At 36.0% G+C, this 25481-nt stretch overlaps 1 protein-coding gene and 1 long non-coding RNA gene across 2 annotated transcripts; one reads left to right on the forward strand and one right to left on the reverse strand.

Moving 5' to 3' along the window:
• Positions 1-4128: 4128 nt before the first annotated feature.
• Positions 4129-7201, reverse strand: LOC130050273 (uncharacterized). Its single transcript, XM_056149870.1, has 2 exons — positions 7117-7201; positions 4129-6693 (listed from the first exon to the last, which is right to left on the reverse strand). The coding sequence occupies exon 2, from the start codon at positions 6661-6663 to the stop codon at positions 5002-5004; it is 1662 nt and encodes a 553-aa protein (XP_056005845.1). The 5' UTR covers positions 6664-6693; positions 7117-7201; the 3' UTR covers positions 4129-5001.
• LOC130050274 (uncharacterized) lies at positions 5393-9694 on the forward strand. Its single transcript, XR_008798708.1, has 3 exons — positions 5393-5527; positions 9324-9388; positions 9514-9694. It is a non-coding gene; the product is annotated as an uncharacterized LOC130050274 (long non-coding RNA).
• The last annotated feature ends 15787 nt before the right edge of the window (positions 9695-25481 follow it).

Genomic DNA, 25481 nt, shown 5'->3' on the forward strand with positions numbered 1-25481 from the left:
TCCATTTCATTCCAGTTTTTTTTTTAAATCTGTATCATTTTATCAATTTCATCTCATTAAAATAACACAAAATAGTCATTTTGACTATATAGAAAGCATATTTCAAGCCCATTAAAATCCAGTGGCCCATTTCACAAATTCAAATTTTAATCTTAAAGCACTGTACATAATCTTCTTTGATAATTCTTCACCAATAAATCCCTGAATGAGTCAAATTAAGTACACACTGTATATACACAGACGCTAAATCTTGCATGATTAGTTTTGGCGTAGTTACGCTCATATTTTGGTATAAGACAGAAATAAAATATGTATGACCTTAGTTGTAAGAAGTTTTGTGATTTTAAATGACCACAGGAGCTTGCGGGGGCTTCGCCCCCTGGGCTGCAGCAAGGCTTCAATCCTTAGGCCCCAACAGGGCTTCGCCCTGGACCCACTGAAAGCCTTAAGACAGACCCTTGCCTCGTGAAGTTATGCCCCTAACTTCAATTTCTGGATCCGCACCTGGATTGGTATCCTATCAGGGTATGCATCAAGAAATATAACTCCTACAGTTTTTGCTGTTTACTACGTCACAGAAATAGAAAGGTTGTCTTTCTTGATTGATCAGACGACACTTTCATCCTGTCAGACAATGGACTTGCGTCGGAGGACAGTACTTAGTGATTGTCAGGTAATGTACTATTAGGTAAGTTATCATAAATTAATTACTGGACTACGTCAGAATTTTATTTACTGCAGAATATGGTTTAAATGAGAGAACTTCTAGTCTAGCTAATTCATGCTGTACCGTCGAGATCACAGGCACTGAAGTATGAAAGGTGAAGATAACGAACAGTGATCAATCTCATAACTCCTACAAGCAATGCAAAATAGAGAGTTGGGCAAACACGGACCCCTGGACACAACAGAGGTGGGATCAGGTGCCTAGGAGGATCTGATGCAATCTGATTAAAATAAGATGTTTTATCCGCTCAGCTCCTTTAACTTATTGCTATGTCGCTACACAAAGATCATACGGGATGTCTTCAGATCTTTATGTAGCTACATAACGGAGTGGATCTAAGATATTATTTTAATCAGATTGCTGAAATATGGATACTGATTAACCCCCCCAATCAAATTGATAATTTCTCTGAAATGTGTGCATTCCCTGTCTATAGACCTTTATGATAAAATGAGTCGGTGGAAGGCCAATCTCTAAAGCTTTCAAAAAGCGTGAAACGATTCCATAAATCGAAAGAGGGATGAGATAGAAAGGAATCTGCACATTTCAGAGAAATTATCGCCGCAAAAAAGTTCTCAAGCGGGGGGGTGGGGGGTTGAAAAAGGCCTCATTTTGTTCCATGAACATCCTCTTAATCTTGTACTGAAGCGCCTAATTAATGTAAACGCAAATAACTGAAGACATTTTGAATTATTTGCGCCCCTACATGCATGTAAAACTTTGATCCTCTATTGTAGCCCCACCCTAACTCCAGGGCCATGTTTGATTAAGCTTGAATTTGCACTGTCTCCGGGAAACTTTCACGTAAATTTCAACATGTCCAGCGATTCTTGAGAAGATTTTTAAATGCCCCCACCCTATTTTTGCATTTCGTGATTCTTTCCCCTTTATAGATGGTATGGCTCTTCATTTGACCCAACCTGAAGCCCCTTTACACAAAGGATAATTTATATCAACTTACCAAGTTTGATTGATATTGGTCCAATGGTTCTGGAGAAGGTGAAAATGTGCAAAGTTCACAGACAAATGAGAGACAAAAGGTGATCAAAAAAAGCTAACTTGTTAGCTCAGGTGAGCTAAAACTAACTATTTCAGGCAGTGCCGGATTTAGAGGGTGTATAGGTGTTTACCCCCACCCCCACCCCCACCCCCCACTTTGCCACTCCCTATTTTGATCCACTTTAAAAAGGTGTTTCTTTGTCAAAAATCTGAATCAAAATGACGATTTATTCATATATTCGTTTTTATTTTTCAAATAATTTTTTTGTGGTTCCAAATAATTATGCTGTTGATTTTTTCATTTAAATACAAGGAACCCTGTTCTTTTAGGAATTTATCTGATATCATATGATAAAACATTTCTTTTGATAGATCTGAGAGATTCTGGTTGAACTCGAGTACATGAAAATCAAAGTATGGTGCGAGGAGACGATTGGATGTATAGTTCTTCCCAAATCGCAGGACCCACACCAAAGCCAGTCTCCTGGACTTATTCTTCATAACGCTCTGACCATTCCACAAAATTCATTGATGGTCAGATAAGTGACTGGTTAGTCCCACAAGCAGGGAATTTTTTTTTATTTGAATCTGAGAATAACTTTGTTTTCCATTGAATTGTTAATTCTTGTAGATTATTCATCAGTCAGAAATACAAAAACAAAATATGTCAGAATATAACATAGCTCGTCGGAAGCACGACTCTACTTCACCACCACCCCCATTAGTTCAAAAGGTTAAAGTTTTTGAAAATTAGGCCAAAGTCCAAGGTCAATAGGTTTTGATACTATATCTAAGGCTTGGTCATGAGACATGTAAATATGAAATATCAAAGCCATTTTACTTTTGGTTCAAAAGATATAACAAAGTATAAAGTTTTTGAAAAGTAGGTCAAAGTCGAAGGTCAAGTTTACAAGGTCAAATGTCAAGGTACCCAAACAAATGTCTCTTCATGAAGTATCTATATGTGAATATCAAAACCCTATCCCCTTTGATTCAAAAGATGTAGCCCAGGTTAATGTTTTCAAAAAGTAGGTCAAATGTCAAGGTCACTAGATAGAAAGTCTCGGTACCAAATGAATGTTCCCTTATAATGCATCTGTGGTCTAGAGGGAAAGCGTTCGCCCCACATGTGGAAGGTCGGGGTTCGAATCTTGGCCGCGACAGACCTAAGTTGTTAAAACAGGTAGTGACAATTCTATCGCCAAACGTTCGGCATCAGATGGAATGTCACGGGTCCTCGGAGATGACCTTAGAAACTGATGTCCCGTGTCACAGTAGGTGTGGCACGCTAAAGAACCCTCACTGCTCAATGACCGTAAGCGCTGAGCATAGGCCTAAATTTGAAGCACAGGGGCTCGGTTGTCAGATATTGCAGTTTTGCATGATTTGTGTCCGAATAATAGATTATATAAATAAAATCCACCACCAAAATCCTTTTTTCCCCGAGGTTTTAAAAAAGGTGTATCATGTGTACATTAAATATGTACACATGATACACCTTTTTTAAAACCTAAAAAAAAACCCGGATTTTGGTGGTGGTATTTATTTATATAATCTATTATCCGGACACAAATCATGCAAAACTTTAATTTATTATTCGGGAACAAATAATACAAAACTTCAATATCTGACAACTGAGCCCCTGTGGTCTGGAAATCGTCCCGGTGAGCTAATCAATTTACAAAATCTGATGATAAATCATAGTTTTACCACTAATAAGTGCAGCATTCTGTGCAGAATTGTTCAGATAGGCAAAATGAAGGCTGTACTTTGTTGAGGTAAATTAATACAATATTCTTGGAAATTGAGTTTGATAAGATTTCTATCTGTCTGTGTTGATTTTGTAGGACTGTGGAGATACGTGTTGTGACGTCATTGATGGTAAACAGAAGACTGTGACCTTGGATCAGAAGACTGGATGTTTGGGGGTCACACTCTGTTACTGTACTACACACAATCTCTACCCAGAGTTATCGTTCCCGCTACACTCCACTAATACCTCTGTCAACGTCTAAAAATCATATCAAAACGTACTAAAACTAACTTAGCATATCAAACTGTAATGATCATATCTAAGCAAATCAAACACTTGTCTGAATTTTATAAACGCAGAAGCTGGTAAATATGAGACACCTGAGCGAATTAAAAGGTTTTATATAAATATTCATTCATCCAATAATACTAGAATAATCATGGAATTCGTTGTTTTTGTGAACTTACTGTAAGATTTTAAGCTTAACACTAAAACTTGTAAAATCATACTTTATAATGCAATAGGTAGAAATAAGTTTTGCCAAGAATCTTGACATTTAGACGTTGACAGAGGTGTTGTCGCGTAGCGTAATACGCCCTCTGGTGAGAGATTGTACTACACAGCTAAGTAAGTACTCAGTCATAATGTAAGATGGTATTCTATGAATGTTTATCTATAATATATACATTGAAACATAATACAAATATCAAAAGATATACACTGTAGTTTAAAACTTGACAAACAGAATAATGTTCAATATAGGCCTAAGATAAATATAACTTTATCAATACACATGTTAATTACACAGCATACACACTTTTGTAAGCATCACATAGTTGTAATTACTTACAGTTTTAAAAAGGTCCAGTCCAAAGACTATTTTTACCTACTTTTTCCTTTACTTGCATTTCGTGGTCAAACGCAGGAACGGCTCAATAAGGCGTGTACCAAATATCTTGATTCACTTACACTGACGATGAATACCACAAAAATATTGGACATTTTTTTTTTTACTTTCTAACCTTTCAAATTTGCATCAATAACAACACCCAGTTCCATTTTTTATGAGCTTAGGATCAAAACTACGTGATAAAAAGCGTAAAATGTCTTACAAATCTGTATTAATTTTAAAGTCTACCTTTATGCATTTTTACATTAAAGGTTTTTGGGGCGAATTTTCATGCATTTCCTCTGCATTCTCCACCCTCATAAAATATTCAAATTTACACTCCGAATTTTGCCGTGCACATGCACAACATGCTACATAAAACGACTGACTTGTTTAAAAGATACTCCTTAATCATTATTTATTTATATTTTCAAAAACAGGTAAAAGAAAGTAGAAATAGCTACTTTAAGTACATGTACCTGTAGGTTTAAATAGCTAGGTAATTAACATGGTGTTTATATCTGTAATTAACACCCTGCTTAGATCTATAATTAACACCGTGTTTGGATCTGTCATTAACACTGTTGAGATGTGTAATTAACACTGTGTAGAGATGTGTAATTAACACTGTGTTTATAGATATTGGATTTTCTTCACTTTAGCAGTGCCACTCTCAGCCACAAAGAGGTTGTCTCTGATGTCCACACATAAACCTAATGGATACTCTAAATCACAGTGAATGTAACGGAGGAACTGTCCGTCCTGATCTAGGATGTGGATACGGTGATTTCTAAAGTCTGCTGTCAGGATGTGACTCTGGCTGTCTGTAGTGATGCCGACTGGAGTAAATGATTGCTTGGTATTAGAGGGATGACCAGTGTATCTAAATCGGAGTTTTCCTGACTGATTGACCACCACTACTGCATCAACTCCCCAGTCAACCACACAGATATCCAGGTTCCTGTTCTCACTGATGCGACGAGCAGATGAATAGAGAGGACGACCCTGATCATCAAACTGAATGCTTTGTTTCTCTGTGGAGCCGGAGTAACGCACGACTTTGGATTGTTTGTTATCATCACTGATCATGGTAACCAGGAGATCATCAGAGGCGGTACGGCAGACACCGCGAGGTCTCCACCCCTGTAGTGTGATCACGGTCTGTATCTTTTTATTCTTGACCCGGTTTATAGTCTTATCACTATAGTCAGTATAAACAAGATCTCCGTCCCGTGTCACTGCTATGTCCCCTGGTTTGTTCCCTGACTTGGTTTGTATTGATGTCAGTAGTTTACTCTGGAGGTTGAGGAGCTTCATGATTGCGTTACTCCCGCATGTCCAGACTTGTTCTTCACTGACACAGCTAACACCGTATAGTATGTATTCATATCCAGTGTCTATGGCGGCGGTGACGCGCGGTTCATTAAGCAGTGGCTTCACTGGAGGAGACGATACAGCTTCTGCTGACTTCATTATGTAGCCTTGTTCTTCTGTGTTAATGGATAATGGCGACAGAGAACCAAACATTTCACGGAGCTGTTCTGTGTTTATTTTCTGAGCTGACAAACTTGGTAATGTAGCTTGGACTTTTGGGGGTAATCTCCTGAACTCGGCATTCCTAGATTTGTAGGTAGAGATTAGGGAGACGTCATTGGATTCCAATATTGCCTTCAGATTTAGAATGATTTGTTTGAGTTCAGTAATACTGTGTGTGATTTCATCTGTGTTTTTATTTAAGGCAGCTAGATGTTTAGTTTTCATCTCCGCAATGTCGGATTTCCGTTTGTTGACAATGGCGGTGATCTCACGGTGTAAGACTTCTCCATGTTGGTCGGCAGCTGTGGTCAGTTTCCCGTACTTCGTTTCTAACTCGGCTTTCTCAGTTTGGACATTGGAAACGATTTCTTCATATCGAGGGAAAATTCTGGTCTCCAGTTCTTCCAAATCTTTTCGTAAATCTTGTGTTTTAGCGCTGAGTTTTTTCTGAATATCTGATATATCGTGACCTTTATGTTTACCAAATAAGGCGCAGGTAGAACAGACGGGAAGGTCGCATTTCTCACAGTGAAGTTCACATTGTTTGTCAGGGTGGCTTGGACATTTTGGGTAGTTGGGAGTAGAACTTCTCTCTATGAACGGTATGACGCGGTGTTTTCTAGACGAATCCAAGAGATGTTTTCCTACACAGTTAGTACAGAGATTTATATTACAACGTTCACAGTGACTCTGTAGGGGGGCAGTTTCACAGGAGTCGCACAGTAGGACCTCCTGGGCACTGCGCCGGGGGTGCAGCATGTCTGGTGTCTGGGTCACATGAGTAGTTCACTGTCAATAAAGAAATGAATATTATATTTTAGTGTCAGTGTTCAATTGCAGGACATGAAATGAACATTGGATATAAATCGTTTAGAAATAAACATTGGATATAAATCATTTAGATGGGAACTGCAAAAAAAAAAAAAACAAACAAAACTTGCTACAGATCAAAACAATTTACACGCTAGAATTATACCAAGATAGATTATTATTACATGTATATTATCGTCATAGATTTATATGTACGTATATTACAATAGTACCTTTTGCGACATCACCCCCCCCACCCCCCAAATTTGTAAAATTCGCGTTAAAATGACCAGTGTCATCAAACCTGTTTCATTAATAATTCTGACCAAACATATACCTTATACAATTATAATGATTTGGTGGCACTGCGATGTGTATTTAATAGTAATAATTTTGTCTCACCTGTAAATCTAACATGGCTTCCCTGTTCTTTCGACCTTCAGTGTTGTCCCGTGTTTTAAATACCTGTACGTGACGAGATCGACCCTGTATACACTACCTAAGTACGTGTTATCTTATGCTTCAATAGATTTAAAGTCCACATTGTTATCAAACCTTTAGCCTAAAGGGGGGGGAGGGGGGGGGGTATTAAGCATGACTATGTACAAATTGACAAGTGCGCGTCATACAAGTAAAAAGAACTGATCTTACATTTCATTCGTAACGTCACAAAATTCTACTGTTATAAGGAGGTATGCTACACCAGAGAAATTGTACTGTTATAAGGAGGTATGCTACACCGGAGATATTTGATATGGATAAAAAGTAGAGGGGATTTACAACACTATTTTGAATTTGAAAACTTTCAAATTTACTTTATTTAGTCAAAAAGAATTTACAACACTATTTTGAATTTGAAAACTTTCAAATTTACTTTATTTAGTCAAAAAGAAAGCAATCTGATAAAAATTTAAAACCCCTACTGGATTTGAACCCGAGATGTACGTCAATAGTCGACGTGCTAACCTACTGAGCTACTCGTCTAGGCATTAAACTGCTAAAAGGAAGTCAGCCATTATCACGATGTAGAGTATCTCCTTACAAATTCCCGCGGGACATCACCTCTGGACTTCATGATAATATCCCATCTACACACTGCTTCTATGAAATTTCATCGAGCTGTCAACCCGAATATCTAAACATTTATTCATAAAAGGACATTTTAAACGAAAAGAAATTAAATGACAACAATATCGTTATGTTAGTTGAACAATTTATTTGGAATGTACCAATATCATTTGCCATAACTTGAACTAAGATAAAACGATACCCTTTAATATCAAATGTTTTTCTACGATAGATTCGGGAGCGGATCGTTTGATTTTTTCTTGATTAATTGATTGTATCTTGTTTAACGTCCCTCTCGAGAATTTTTCACTCATATGGAGACGTCACCAATACTGCTGAAGGGCTTCAAATTTAGGCTTATGCTCGGCGCTTTGAGGGTTCTTTACCGTGCCACAACTACAATGACATGGGGCGCATCCGTTTTTAGCTCACCTGATTGCCTGTCCGTCTGTTTGTAAACTTTTTACATTTTCGACTTCTTCTCCAGAACCATTGGGCCAATTATAAGCAAACTTGGCCAAAAGCGTTCTTTGGTGAAGGGCTTTCAAGTTTGTTCAAAGAAGGGCCATTCCCCCTTCAAATGGGAGATAATCACAAAAATGCAAAATAGGGTGGCCCGTGGGGTCATTTAAAAATCTTCTGAAGAACCACTGAACCAGAAGAGCCGAAATGTAGACGAAAGCTTCCTGACATAGTGGATATTCAAGTTTATGAAAGTCATGGACCCTAGGGGTTGGATGGGGTGACAAAAGGGGACCAAAGTTTTAGATACAAATATATAGGAAAAATCTTTAAAAATCTTCTCAAGAACCACTGGGCCAGAAGAACAGAAATTTACATGAAAGATTCCTTACATAGTGCAGATTCAACAAATCATGGTTTCTGGGGGTAAGATGGGGCCACAGTAGGGGATCAAAATTTTACATACAAATATATAGGGAAAATCATTAAAAACCTTCTGAAAAATCACTAGGCCAGGAAAGTTTACATTTATACGAAAGCTTTCTGACTTAATGCAGATTCAATTTTGTAAAAATCGTGATCCGGGAGTAGGTTCGGGTCACAATAGGGATCAAAGTATTATATGAGAATATATAGGAAAAATCCTTAAATATGAGCCAAGGTGACTCAGGTGAGCGATTTGGCCCATTGACCTCTTGTTATGGTGATCTCCGAGGACCCGTGACATTCACACCTGATGCCGGGCGTTTGGCGATGGAACAGTCACTCCCTGTTCAAACGACTTGGGTTTGTCAATCACTTTGTCTTGTCTTTTTTTTTTTTTAGAAAATATTTTATTGATCAAATCAAAAGAATTGGGAACAAGTTCTAACAACTGAAGTCCCTTTCCTAGGTCTGTCGCGACTGGGATTCGAACCCCGACCTACCACATGCGGGGCGAACGCTCTACCTCTAGGCCACCGCGGCGATTATAATGTTTTTTTTAGCATGGCCTTGTCAATGTGGTGATCATATTTATTAACAAAATCTAATCAAGTCATCCTTTTTAAATTGTGACATATTTACAACTGTAATTACAGGTCTTTGTGTGAAGGCACGTATACGTTTGAAAATACCCGACCCATTCTACCAAGCAAATTGAAAGGTATAGTTTTATGTACTTTGTGACAGTCACGTGATATTCGATTGAAACAAAAGAACTCCATTAATAAGGCTGATAAAATGAATTCGTTTGAGTTTATTAGTAAGTTTCATTTCATCTTTATTCAGGAATCTCATTTGTGGATGTGTGTTCAACACTCATTGAAGAGTAGGAAGACCTACCTGAACAATATTTCCTCTACATATATCATCGAATGCACTTGGTCACGTGGGATAGTGTGATGATCTTGAGCAGTGAAATCTTGTCAATAAAAGTTGTCTTTTCGAGAATAAATGAAATGTAATTGCATCAGTATTAACTTATCTTATAATTAATCAATACGAGGACAGAAAAGATTATAAAAAGTAGGTTCGATTTCGAATTGGGATACCCATACGTACAGCGATCTAACAGGTGCCCGCTCTATTTCACAATAAAGTGAATGGAGTATTTGACCTGTTATCGACATAAATTTAACCTATTATCATATTATTATAATATAACTATATATCCTGGGAGCGGATTTACATAAGGCATTGCACGACTTGCTTTCCAATCGATCTCTGTTGTTATTTGCATTTTGTAATTACACTGTACATATTATAATAAATGCATGGACTAAGTAGAGTATTTGTTAGATGCGAAACGAAACGAAATCTACCGTAACGAAACAGATTGTATAACTGAATTTTTTAAATTATAGTAATTAAGAATGTCATCTTAGGCCCCTGTGAAAGTTACCACATATAAATGAAATTCACCTCCCTAAAATTGATGTAGTCTTTCGGGTTGACTGATACATAGTTTTAAACGTTGGAAACCCCCCTCCCTCTTTCCCAACGTATGGGGGTGAGGGTAGCCGGCGTCGGATCCGCCTTTGGGCAAAAATACGTCTTTTAGTATTTTTTGCTCTAAAGACAAATATATATATATATGTGTGTGTGTGTGTTGTTGGTTTTAGAAGATAGACAAATAAATTGGTGCAAGACTTTAGTTTTAGTGTTCATGAATATATGAGTTTTGTTAAAACGCCGAACTGAAAACGTAGGGTTTCGGTCATACGGGGAGTGTGGTATGTATAAAATAACGACAAATCGTGATCTTACTAAGTGAACAAGATGAACATCTTGTGTTGATTTTATTGTTTAACTAACAGCGACTGTCTAACCCTATAACCTAACAACGGGTGAAACAACCAATGTATACACATGCACCAAGATGAAGTTAATGACCCCAGTAAGAGGAATTAAAGAGGTTCACACCTGACTTCCTGAGGTTTGGAGTAATGTATTTTTTTGGGGGGAAGTGTATTTTTAATGTCTACATTGAATTAGGAGAATTGGGAAATTAAAAAGAAAAACTGAGGTTGCAATGCTTGTTACATCGTCGCAAGCCACGGCTGAAATGTACGTTCCTCTTCCCTTTCACTCTTGAAAGGGATGAGGAGCGTACGTTTCAGCCATGGCTTGCGACGATGTGCTTGTTATTGAGCTACAGTGTTCTAAACATGACCGTTTTACACTGAAAGATTTATTCAATTAAACTTGATTTGTCTGTTGATGTCAACACAACATAAGTAACACAAATAAATCAACACATAAAATAGATACTTGATCATCTTCTAACAAAACTGATCAATAAAAAGTTTAATACAAGTAAAATGGAAACGAATAGTGACATTTTTGCATTTGAGATGCCAAAAAATTCATGATGTCAAACTTGAGAGTTTAAAAGGGCAATGTCTGTTTCTCAAATTTCACATAATTAACTAAAAAAAAAAAGAGGGGATTAAAGATTAAAAAAAATTAATTATTGGTGAAAATACTGAATTTTACGGTGGTATATTTAGGACACAGAATTTTTTTTTTTCAAAGATACTAGGCAAAAATTATTTCGTGCGCACGACATAATATCTCGTGCGCACGACTTATTATCTCGTGCGCACGACATAATATCTCGTGCGCACGACTTATTATCTCGTGCGCACGACATAATATCTCGTGCGCACGACATAATATCTCGTGTGCACGACATAATATCTCGTGCGCACGACTTATTATCTCGTACGCACGACATAATATATCGTGCGCACAACATAATATCTCGTGCGCACGACATAATATCTCGTGCGCACGACTTATTATCTCGTGCGCACGACATAATATCTCGTGCGCACGACATAATATCTCGTGTGCACGACATAATATCTCGTGCGCACGACTTATTATCTCGTACGCACGACATAATATATCGTGCGCACAACATAATATCTCGTGCGCACGACATAATATCTCGTCCGCACGACTTATTATCTCGTGCGCACGACTTATTATCTCGTGCGCAGGACATAATATATCGTGCGCACGACATAATATCTCGTGCGCACGACATAATATCGCGTGCGCACGACATAATATCGCGTGCGCACGACATAATATCTCGTGCGTACGACATAATATCTCGTGCGTACGACTTATTATCTCGTGCGCACGACTTATTATCACATGTTTTCTATATAAAAGCTTGATTATAACCCTTTCCTAGCTGCATAACCGTTAGACCAGTCAGTTTCGATTTAATTTGGTACATGCAATTTGTCCTCAGTAACTAAACATTAATACTTTCTTTACAACAGTATGCTAGTGCTCTTATGCATTTGCAGGTTTACATACAGGTTTTCCCCATTCATTGCGTGAGAGAGAGAGAGAGTGTGTGTGTTAAAAACTGCGCTGAATATGGTGTATATGAACAAGGTAATTATCCTTGTGTTGTATACTTTCAATTTATAACAGGGTCACAAGAGGAAATTACATCATCGTTATGTGGAAACTTTACAGCCACATACAATTTTAAAAGTAGAAACAGTGAGAAATGACCAGTGACCCAGGAGCAGGATTGGCCAATAATGGCTTATAAAAATTGATTACAAGTTATTGGTATTTATTGAAATCGTTTGAATTGGGTAAGCATTGTATATAACCTATAAAAATCTTCGTTGGAAACCCACGGGCAGTCTCGCACACGTGAGCCAACACATTGAACTTTTCTCATTTTAATGAATTATCCACCAATGAGAAAGTGAAACTCGGTATGAAAACGAAGATCATGTTATGAAAAAAACCCAGTTGTTTAAGATAAATCCGTAAGAATTAACACGATTGGAGAAATTTCCTTCACAAAAGTGTGAAGAAGCCAATCGGATTAGGGCATAAATTAATCATAAGAACAAGAAAAATTTAATGAGTTGGCCCACGGTCAGTAAGCATGTGCGAGACTGCCCTAAGGATAGCGGCAAGATGAAACCTTGCATCGCCTTTTATCTTTTCTTCAATTTGAAGCCCTATGACAACTTATTAATTTCACTTCCTTTCATATTTCTTTTTTTCATACTAGTATCTCTTGATATCGATAACAATCTCATAAACATGTATGATATCAGTCTGCAATTATCCATAACGCACTATCTGTCAATCACTTAAACAATTTTATTGATACATTGGCTGATTTAATTCTATATCAGTACAACAACCTCCACAGTTTTTCTTTTAGTTTTCCATACAGTTCCCGGCCAGATGAAGCACAGTCTGGCATTTGCCAGCCATTTTCTTCCATCAGAATGCGACAAATACTATCGAAATCCGGATCATTTGTATTTAAATTAGGGTGGTTAAAAGTACACTCATTTTTGCATGCATTTAAAAACCGATCATTAGACAGCCACAAATAATCCCTGGTGCCGTAATCTTCTGGTGACGTGTACATTATAACTGGACGTCCATGGAGTACGTGCTCGTTTCTTGACCTTCGAATCGGATGCAAATTTCAAAGAAGCTGGATGTCGTTCAATTCCTTCTGATAAAAACACATAAGAATACGAGATAATAAGTCGTGCGCACGAGATATTATGTTGTGCGCACGAGATATTATGTCGTGCGCACGAGATATTATGTCGTGCGCACGAGATGTTATGTCGTGCGCACGAGATGTTATGTCGTGCGCACGAGATGCTATGTCGTGCGCACGAGATAATAAGTCGTGCGCACGAGATATTATGTCGTGCGCACGAGATATTATGTCGTGCGCACGAGATAATAAGTCGTGCGCACGAGATAATAAGTCGTGCGCACGAGATATTATGTCGTGCGCACGAGATAATAAGTCGTGCGCACGAGATATTATGTCGTGCGCACGAGATAATTTTTGCCTAGTATCTTTGAAAAAAAAAATTCTGTGTCCTAAATATACCACCGTAGAATTTTTATACAAAATTTCGAGTAAATTAATTTAAACTCTTTTAATAACAGAACACCTGTTTGGAAAAATATATCAACCAAATTAATAAATTATAACATTTGAACTAGTTCCAAGACTCAAATACTTGTTATAAATTGTAAAACTGAAATACACGTTTAGGAGTATGAAAATAGGAGATATATTTGATGAAACAGAAACTGTAATTATGCAGATTTAGAACTGTTTGATTAATCAATCCTCCGCCACAAAAATATAGTCCCTGTTAAACCCTTTCAAAATGTGAATTGATTTATATATTTTTTAACTGGATAGGGTTCAATAATAGATGTGTAGTATAATTGCACCAATGGCATCAGTATTGAACCAGTAATTACTTAGTTGTAGCATCCTGCGCAGTTGTGATCAAAAGCCCAGGAACCAACTTCCTTAACAGATTTATTTCATAATATATGAAATAGCTAAAAGGCTAATAGAGAATTTATGATTGAATTAAAAGGTCATCTCATTATCAATCTAAATAATAAGATACCAATAATTAGATAAGGAATCAACTGGTAGAAGGTTTTGACTATTTAGTATTGGAGTGCTGTGGTCATCCAATCGCTGTTAGTTAAAGAATAATAAATCAAACACAAGATGTTCATCTTTTTCACTTAATATTATCACTATCTGAGATCGTTGTTTTATACATAACACACTCCCTGTATAACCGTATTGCTGAATGCTAAAGATACAGATCCTGAAGCGTACTACTACACCATTTGCACGGAACGGTACGAAACGATTCTTGCACAGAACGATGAACGGTTTGCACGAAACGCTGAATGATCTGCATGGAACGGTGAACGATTTGCACGAAATGCTGAACGGTCTGCACGGAACGGTGAACGGTTTACACGAAACGCTGACCACTTTGTAGGCGTTGCTTGCACGCTTTGTGAACGGTCTGCACGAATCGGTAGGCGCCCGGGGCCTGGACGCTTTGATTTTTTCGGTATTATTTGGTTCAAATAGTTTCAATATAATTACAGTATTCTAGATACATGTATTTAAAAAAGGTTGAGAAAGAAATGATAATGATTTATTTTAAAATGATTGCTCATGTGCAACGCGGTATATTTCATTTTTGCTTATTAGATCAATGACTTAGTATGAACACGTTGGAATGAAAACACACGATTTTTTTTAATTTCGGAAATAAAAGAAAAATATGCCAAAATCGTATCGTCAAGGAATATTGATTAATCAAATTTTATTGGTTCAATGCTCTATTAAATTCATGAAACTGAATATGAAATGGTCGCGTCAGTTTCGCTATTTTTGTACATTCATTCTGAGTGTCATTGAAATACATTTGCAATTTGTATTTTCCAGGCCTCTTCCCAAAGACAGATGTTGGATAAACCTATACATTTTATATACATGTGTACGTGTATGAAAACAGATAAAATGATTTAAAGAAAAATCTCGCCAGGAAAGATTGACATGCCAAGAAATCCCGTCCGGTCTGAATTCGTTGGCTTCAATAGGGCCATATTACATGCTGATTAATAGTAGCCGTCGCTTATCTCTTAATTGCGGTCACTGATTTATAACGGTTTTTCTATACCGGAGATTTTGCTAAGAATTTCTTGGCATGGTAAACGAGTACGGTATAGCCGAGTTTGGAACGGAAAATTTGAAAGGGTGGGGTGGGGGGGGGGGGTGGGGGTTAGTAAAAATAATTTTAAAAATATGAACTACTGTATCAATACACATTCTGCAGACAGAAAGGTATATTCAATATTCTACAAAATATGCCGGCATCGGGATCGTTCGTGTAATGTGTAAAGGTATCACACCGGTAATTGTCCAATCAAAATGAACTTGGTCAATGGTAGTTCCATATATTTAAAAGAATGATTTTTTTCCCCTACGCGATTCTTCTCATTTCCTCTTCTTCTTTTCTCTTAATTTTTGTACCCCTGATTAGAAAATTTTGTGTAATTTTCGGAAATAATCAGTTGTATACAAAGGAACTATTTGATGTTGGTAGCTGAGGCTACTTCCTGAGGTGCACTCAGGCTGTTTACACACATGTGAAAAACATGTGGATTTGAGTGTAGTCTTGTTTGCGGGTAAAAGCTTTCGAAAATTCTGCGTAGGATGTTGTTTTTGCGGTGTCGGCAGACGAGACGGGTAACAATGAGCATTTCCAACAGCGTTATTCGGCATTAGCGCGTTATTGGCATCAATTTAAACAAGTGATAAATTACAACGTTCTCTAACGATTCATTCAAAATATGTGATGAAGTGCAAGGGGGGGGGGGTGTTCACAATTTGTAATTTTTGCCATTAATGTGCAAAACTAATTTTCAAAACTGACCAAATAAGCTTGTATGGGGTTATTTGAGTGTTTTTAGTTGAATACACAAAAATCATGACCATGCCAAGAAATCCCGTCCGGTCTGAATTCGTTGGCTTCAATAGGACCATATTACATGCTGATTAATAGTAGCCGTCGCTTATCTCTTAATTGCGGTCACTGATTTATAACGGTTTTTCTATACCGGAGATTTTGCTAAGAATTTCTTGGCATGAACATTTTTGTGCGGGGAAAGGGTTGTGAACGGTCTGCACGAAACGCTAGGCATGACCTGCACGCTCTGATTTTTTTCGGCATTATTTGTTTCATCCTGGGGTTAGTTTAAACAAGGAATAGTTTAATGACTTACGAACACGTTGGAATAAAAGGAAATGAATAGTTTTTAACTTCGGAAATAAAGGAAAAAGATGCATGAATTGTATCGTCATGGAATATCTATTATTCAACTTTATTTATTCATTGTTCTATTGAATTCATCGAAAAAGTCGCGTCCGTATCGCTATTTTTGTACATTCAATCTGAGTGCCGTTAAAACACGTATGCAATTTATATATTCTAGGCCTCTTCTCAAAGACAGATCTTTAATAAACCTATACATTTTTACATACGTGTATGACAACAGATAAAATGATTTTAAAAATTCTCGCAAGACTGGAACATAATCTCGGGCGGAAGGGGGGTGCATCTTGACTGTCGATAAGAACCTGTCACCTTGGATAAGAAAGGAAGATACAAAACAAAAAGAAACAATCAAAATATGAATAAAATGGATTGAGAAATAAATCATATAAATGAATAGATAAAACAAATAATGACTAACTACAGTAATGATCAACAGATATGCGAGCGGATCTAACATCCGATTTTGATTAGATTGTTGCATTTGCCTCAATTTTAAACCTATAGAAAACTGCATTCATTTTTTGAGAGACAAAAGATATAAAAACCTCTTTTGTCATATTTCAATTACCCCCGCCGATTTTCACACCTTCTGTACGAATGCTAATTTCAAATACCCGGATGAGCTGACTTCTATTGCGGTAAAAAAAAAAAGAAGGGGGGGACCTTGGAATTAAAAAAAGAAACTTCATACAAATGTAACAAGACAAATGAATTATTCCTATATACAAAAACCCCCAAACAAATAAATAAAAATAAAATAAAAAGATAACGAGGACAGAGATATACATGACTGCACTTGCTAGAAACTACCAAGGGTGAGAAAATGGTATCGGATTTTGCTCTGTCTGGTGGTTTTATAATTTTTAAAACTTTTTTGTGTAATTGGTCAAATTCCCAACAATGTTTACCTGTCCTACATCCCATGCCGAAACAACGTGCACGGTCTGTACGTTTCTAAGGGCGTGGTTTGAACGATCTGCACGTTTCCATGGCCGGGCGTGACTTGATCATGCACGGAACGATTCTTGCACGAAACGATTTGCACGAAACGGTGAACGGTCTGCACAAAACGCTGACCGGTCTGCACGGAACGATGAACGGTTTGCACGAAACGCTGAACAGTCTGCACGGAACGGTGAACGGTTTGCACGGAACGAAACGAAACGCTTTGGAGGTGTAGTAGCACGCTTCAGGGTCTGTATGTACAAATGTACCATAAAGTCCCTGAACAATGTAAATATACACTGCATTGTATGTGTATACACGTGTGTTAAAGAAGTTTTGCCACAAGAGGGGGTGGAGCATTTTTAAAACTCTGTGTGTTCTTTCCATTCTCTACCCTTTGCTCACTAATCCGACTTCACTCGCTACGAGTAAGTCCTGTTGTATGTCTATGGTTTAGGTAAAGAAACATAACTCTTGCAATCAATTGATTTGCACGGTTTTGACACTATACCCCGAGTACTAGTTTCTGTGGAAACGAGGGGTTATTTATATTCGGTCTTTCCTATCCCCCTCGTTTCTGTCCAAGCCTTCATAAAGTATGTGGGAAATCCGTCGCGCTTCGATTTCAATTTATTTCAGCTTACATTTGATGTGAATCGTTCGAAAACTTACATAAATCAATTCATGAATGATTTTGCCGCAAGGGAATACAATTGAAATCATTCAATTCCACACTAATGCAACGATAATCGTCGTCATTTCAAACACTACATCCTTTTGTTATCAAATTCACCTCCATGATAAACAATGCCTTCAGCGCATGCGTCATTTCATTTTGTAAAACACCTAGAGGCCCATGAGGGGTGAACTGTCTTATTCTAGTAAATCGCACAAAAATCTAACTTTTTCAGTTTATTTCTCATCATACGCATTGCCTTTCATTTCTGTGAATGGACTTATATTATTCTTCTGAATATGAAAATGATAAATTACTGGAAACAAAATAAGTAAAAATGTAATTGGGAATAAAAAATATTAAAAGACCATTTGCGCAGTGTGTACTGCATTCCTGAAATGGGATTAGATATCATATTAAAGGAACCGCATCTCATGTGTCTATTTTTCCCGTTTTATATTCATTCATTTTTATTTTCATAGGTTATTATTATTATTATATTTATTCATTATACTTTCCCTTTTTTATTGGGAGGGGGTCCTCTTCTCATAGGGAATTTCATACTATGAATTGAAAACCAACGAATCTATGACAGAACAACAAACCTGTGACATACGAACTTTATCTGTTTATACAGACTGTTAAACTGCAAATCAGTAAAGGCGGTTAATTTCAGTCTACTTAACATTCATTGCCCACCGACGGATCTCAACAGGGGAGGGGGTTGCATTCCCCTTTTGATTTTTTAAAGAGAGAACGAGAGAGAGATTATTTATACGGGAAAATGACTTTTCTCCAACAAGAGGTCAGCGCTTGGAAACAGAAGTGGTCAGTCGTAGATTGAGTTGATGCCAAATGGAATGCTTGTCGGAATTCAATAAAGATATTTTCCAACCCGCAGAAATTATAATTCTTCATCGGCTGCACCTTACCCGTTACCAACTGCAAAGCAGAAAGGTCCTTTGAATTTCAACACGTATATAAATGTACTTACGTTTCGGGCAAGGAGATACTTTCTGAAGTGGCATTAATGAATTATTACCCCTAATATCAAACTGGACATTAATTATCTAACAAAGAGATTCATTCACATGCATCCGAAAAGAATCAATTGAACTCTTGTAGGGAAAATGTCAAATGATCAATGCCGGATCAAAATTTAATTTTAAATATTCATGGGGGAGGGTTTAAAAAATATTGCAAGTTTATGCAATCAGACATTGATATTCATGTACACTGATTATTATTTTCAACATCATCAAATGTTGTTTTAAAGGGTGTGTGTGTGTGTGTGTGTGTTGATGAAGACTAAGTAAATCCAGTTTTTTGTCAGACATTGAACATTTATCAATGAACATTGTAAATACGTTTGTCATTTTAAATTCTGTTTTAAAGGATGTTTTGATCGGTAACTAACTTATAAAACTGCATGCGTACGATAAAATAAGTGCACTGTACAAAACACATATCGTGGAACATTGTATCAACAACATTCAACAAATCCTTTGGTTCACCCTTTTTTTGAAAATCAAGATCCGCGCCTGATATTATGATCGAGATCAATCAAATATTATTCAATCCCATATATTTCAACACTTTGGGGGGGGGGTGGGGGTGGGGGTGGGGGTGATTTGTTACAACAATGACATTTTCAAAACAAACAGCACAGCAGTTACAATATGCGCATTAATTTCAGACAATATCGGACATGCGATTACATTTTCTTTTATTTTTTCATTCCACCAAACACTTAGAATAATTTATGTAACAACTTCTTCTTTATCTTTATCGTTTTCTGTGTTTTCATCTTCAGAAAAATATATCCATTCACAAAAAATACGATGCGTGTGATGAAAAAATGAACTGAAAAAGTTAGATTTTTGTGCGATTTACTAGAATAAGACATTTCACCCCTCATGGGCCTCTAGGTGTTTTACAAAATGAAATGACGCATGCGCTGAAGGCATTGTTTATCATGGAGGTGAATTTGATAGCGAAAGGATGTAGTGTTTGAAATGACGACGATTATCGTTGCATTAGTGTGGAATTGAATGGTTTCAATTGTATTCCCTTGCGGCAAAATCATTCATGAATTGATTTATGTAAGTTTACGAACGATTCACATCAAATGTAAGCTGAAATAAATTGAAATCGAAGCGCGACGGATTTCCCACATACTTTATGAAGGCTTGGACAGAAACGAGGGGGATTGGAAAGACCGAATATAAATAACTCCCTCGTTTCCACAGAAACTACCCGAGTACATGTTATGACACTTTCCCCTTTCTAATTCCTGTATATACATAGTGCGCAAGCGCTAATTGCTAATCCTTTGACGAAATTCCAATTCAATTGATTGATCGACAGATTCAAACGATTGAATGATATATTGATTGACACATTGGTGGATTGAAATATCGTTTGATTGACACATTGTTGGATTGAAATATTGATTAATTAAAAATATTGGGTGAATTATATTTTGATTGACTGAAATAAGGATGGACTATTGATGCTACAACATATTGATTGACTGAAATAAGGATGGACTATTGATGCTACAACATATTGATTGACTGAAATAAGGATGGACTATTGATGCTACAACATACTGATTGACTGAAATAAGGATGGACTATTGTTGCTACAACATATTGATTGAGTGAAATAAGGATGGACTATTGATGCTACAACATATTGATTGACTGAAATAAGGATGGACTATTGATGCTACAACATATTGATTGACTGAAATAAGGATGGACTATTGATGCTACAACATATTGATTGAGTGAAATAAGGATGGACTATTGTTGCTACAACATATTAATTGAGTGAAATAAGGATGGACTATTGATGCTACAACATATTGATTGAGTGAAATAAGGATGGACTATTGTTGCTACAACATATTGATTGACTGAAATAAGGATGGACTATTGATGCTACAACATATTGATTGACTGAAATAAGGATGGACTATTGATGCTACAACATATTGATTGAGTGAAATAAGGATGGACTATTGTTGCTACAACATATTGATTGACTGAAATAAGGATGGACTATTGTTGCTACAACATATTGATTGACTGAAATAAGGATGGACTATTGATGCTGCAACATATTTTTTTATTTATTTTTTTTATTGTTTTTATCATTTTCAACAAATACATATACACCTTTTACTCACACTCTCATACAGATTAAAGAAAGCGATATAGACAATTGCATGTATATTTTAGTACTTATTGTTCAAAAAAAGAAGAAGAAATGCTGTTATCATTAATTGAAAAGACATTTCCATTTAGACCATTTCTTTTTGTAAAATATTTGTTCTGTAAGTTTTTCTTCCAAAATGTAGTAATCATATAAACATTTCAAAACATCATCAAAACAATATTGACGTTCTTTCTTGAATATTGGAATATGTATCTCTTTACTAAGAGGATTATAAAGTTTAAAACCATGTGTTCTTTTTCTGGAAAACCAAAAATAACAGTTTGTACACTAAATCCCATTCTTTTACCAGATTTTTGAAAAATCCAATCTGATAATTTTGTCCATAGTGTAGAGACAGAGGAACAATAAAAAAAGATATGCTTAAATGTTTCTGGTTCTAGTGCACATATTGAACAAAGTGGAGAGTTTTTAATTTTTGATATATGTAGGAGTTTGTTAGTACCCAATATTCTATGAATGATTCTATAGTTGAACCATATCAGTCCTGAATCTTTTGTTACAGATTTGATGTTTGTATATACATGTTTCCAATTTAAATCTAATTGCAAATTTAAATCATTATCCCATTTGTTTTCACAAATAGGTCGATGCTGTGATTTTGATATTAAATAGTCATAAATATTCCTAGAACCTTTTTTGTATTTGCATAGAATTTTAATGAATTCAGGTTGATATGGTTGAAAAGTTGTATCATGTATAAGTAGTTTGATATTAGGCCATGAGTGCATAATAGCTTGTTTTAATCCCTCATATGTAGTAAATGGAATCTGAATTGAGTAATCATTTGTGATACTCTGGTAGCTGATAAAGTTACCATGCTTATCTAATAAATCAGATATTATATGAAACCCCTTGTCATATAATTGCTTGCAAAATATGAATTTATTTTGAATCTTTATTTTATCATTATACCACAGGGGTTCCATAAAAATGTGAAAATTATTCATTTCAAAACTTTCCAAAAATTCTGCGAAGTAAAATAAAGTTTCTTTCCAAAAAGAGTTTCTAGTGGAATTTGCTTTTTGTTTACAGTAAACAGGTCCAAAATGACACAATTTTGTAATGTTACAACCAGTAATTTCAGAAAATAAGCTTATCCAGTTACATGTAGAATTAGTTGTAAAAAGTCTCCTAAACCAAGTTAGTTTGAGAGACTTGATAAATGTTTCTATATTGGTCATTCTACACCCACCATTTTCAAAATCTAATTCTAGTGTTTTTCTAGAAATTTTCTCCATTTTGTTCCCCCATATAAATTTGTAAAAAGCTTTTATAAGTTGCTTTATCCACTGTAAACTTGGTTTGGGAAGCGAAATGAACAAGTGCGTAAATTTTGATAGAAACAAACTTTTCACCACTGTAATTTTTCCTATGGGAGAAATATTTCTTTTTGACCATTGGGTTATTTCTTTCTGGATAGCTGTAAGCCTGTTATCAAAATTAAGCTTTTCCATGTTCTTAAGGTTTACAGTATATGTAATGCCTAAAACTGTGAATGATCCTGTTGTCCATTGTAATCCAGTATCACTACAAAAAGTATCTTTAGTATTAATCTTAGAACCAATCCAAATTGATTTGGTTTTGGAAATATTGGGTTTTAAACCTGAAAATTTTGAAAATTGAAAAAGGAGATCAAGAGCACTTTTTAGACTTTTTTCTGATCCATCCAAAAATAAAACTGTGTCATCTGCATATTGTATTAAACAAATGCTACAACATATTGATTGACTGAAATAAGGATGGACTATTGATGCTATAACATATTGATTGAGTGAAATAAGGATGGACTATTGATGCTACAACATATTGATTGACTGAAATAAGGATGGACTATTGATGCTACAACATATTGATTGACTGAAATAAGGATGGACTATTGATGCTACAACATATTGAACATAACTAACCAAAGTCGTTGTAGGCTCCGTTTACCTGATCAGGATATAGAGCTAACGGCGGGTGTGACCGGTCGACAGGGGATGCTTACTCCTCCTAGGCACCTGATCCCACCTCTGGTGTGTCCAGGGGTCAGTGTTTGACCAACTCTTTATTTTGTATTGCTTATAGGAGTTATGAGATTGATCACTGTTCGTTATCTTCACCTTTCATCATATATTTCATTATTTGATATACATACTGATGTGTTGTATTGATATGAACATTGTTCTTCAATTGAAAATATGTTTTTATTAAGTAAAGCCATGACAAAGAGTGTCAATACGTGTTGTCGTCATGTTCTATTGAATAAAAAGCACCCTATCTTCATAAATGATGAATTTTACAAGATTATTGAAAAACGATTTGAAAACTTTTACATAAATATCCAACTTAGCTTAATCAATTTATGTCGCAGAATTTTCAGATAAAATTGTTTTACCGCTTGTGAACAAATTCTTAATAGTTGATTTCAATCAAAATAAGGCATACTTGTGTGATTTTTGGTGTTAGTTTTGCTACATTATAACAATTTCCGTTCAGTTTTCCGTTCGGCGTTTAAACAAAACTCAAATATTCATGAACATTTACCAATTTATTTGTCTATCTTGGAAAAACAACAGCTAGTATCCACATGTATGTACATACATTTGTCTTCAGAGCAAAAAATAATAAAAAATAAATAAATAAAAAATGCTGAAACACATATTTTTGCGAATAGGCGGATCCAACGCCGGCGACATCCTCCCTCCTCGTACGTTGGAAAAGAGGAGGAGGGATTTCCCAACGTTTAAAACTTTGTATCAGTCAACCTGAACGACTACATCAAAGGGGAGGCGAATGCTTTTTATATGTGATAATATTTACAGGGGCCTGAGATACCATTTTTGATTATTACAATTAAAAGAGTTCGGTTATACAATCTTTTTCGTTAGGTTTCGTTTCGTTTCGGTGGATTGTATTTCGGTAGATTTCGTTTCTGTAAGTTTTGTTTCGTTTCGACTTTTCAGGTACACGAATAAATATTGTTTAAACTAACCAATATTATCAACATAAAATCAAACATTATCAACATAAATTCAACCTTTTACCAACAAAAAATCAACTATTATCAACATAATTTCAACCTTTTACCAACAAAAAATGAATCTTTTCTCTACGTTATTCGACGTCGGAGTTTGATTGTCATGTGAATCTTCAAAGTCTTCCCTGTTTGTACATTAAAAATGTTTGTTGAATCAATGGCGATATGACCCCAGGAAGCAGATTGTTAGTTTTGTGCGTGCACAAGATGTAACATTCATATATATGCTGACCAAAATATACGAATAGTAAAGGGCTTCTTGTACGGTTAGTTTTCAAAGATTGCCCGAGGAAAGGCTTCGTTGCGGCTAATCGAATGCAACGGGAGTCTTCACAAGATATTTGTTAAGAATACAAATCAATGGTCAATTTTGTGATGGTTTTGGTACAGTTAAGACGTAGAATAAAAAAATTGAAATAACACAAACCTGTCCATTTGAATAGGTTGGCCTAAGAAACATTTCTATCTCTCTAAATATGAGGGTGTTGCATGTCTATGGTATTTTTTCTATAGAAGTGATGTACTTCTGTCGTGGAAATAAAGTATATGCTAAAATGATTATTAAAATAACGAAACATTAAGATAATATAACGCCACATTAAGCAGATGGCAAACTTTTTATGATTTCGACAAAATCTTTGAAACAAAATACAGTATGATTTACTCCAAACATGTTTCATTTTCTAGAAAGAATTCCAATTTTTTATTTTGTTTGAGAGATGTATATTCTATTAAATTGTAAGAAATTGATCATTTCTCCTGCCTTTTTAGGTCACCCGAGTAGACTCAGGTGAGCTATTGCGTCCGTCGTGCGTTTTTAATTCTTGATAACTACCTTTTACATTATTTTCAAATTTGGTATGAATTATCTCTGGGAAGAGGGGAACATTAATTATAAATGTCAGGACTTCTGTTGCCTTAGAGGCGGGGCAGAAAATAGAAAATTCCCAAAGTTGACAAATTTTTAAAAACCTTCCTCTCTGCAACCGCACATGTGTAAGAAAACCTAAATGCATAGTGATGTAGAGCAGGAAGGCCTCTACCAAACTTGTAAATTTGATGATCTCCAGGGTATAGGTTTGAACTCCACAGCAGGGCCAAACTTGGTATATATGTATAATATTTATGTGTTGAACATTAAAGAAACATCTTTCTTAGTGCTATTGATACTAAATAGAAACTAAATGGATAT

The sequence above is a fragment of the Ostrea edulis genome, chromosome 9, assembly GCF_947568905.1.
Source record: "Ostrea edulis chromosome 9, xbOstEdul1.1, whole genome shotgun sequence".
Classification (NCBI taxonomy): Eukaryota; Metazoa; Mollusca; class Bivalvia; order Ostreida; family Ostreidae; genus Ostrea; species Ostrea edulis.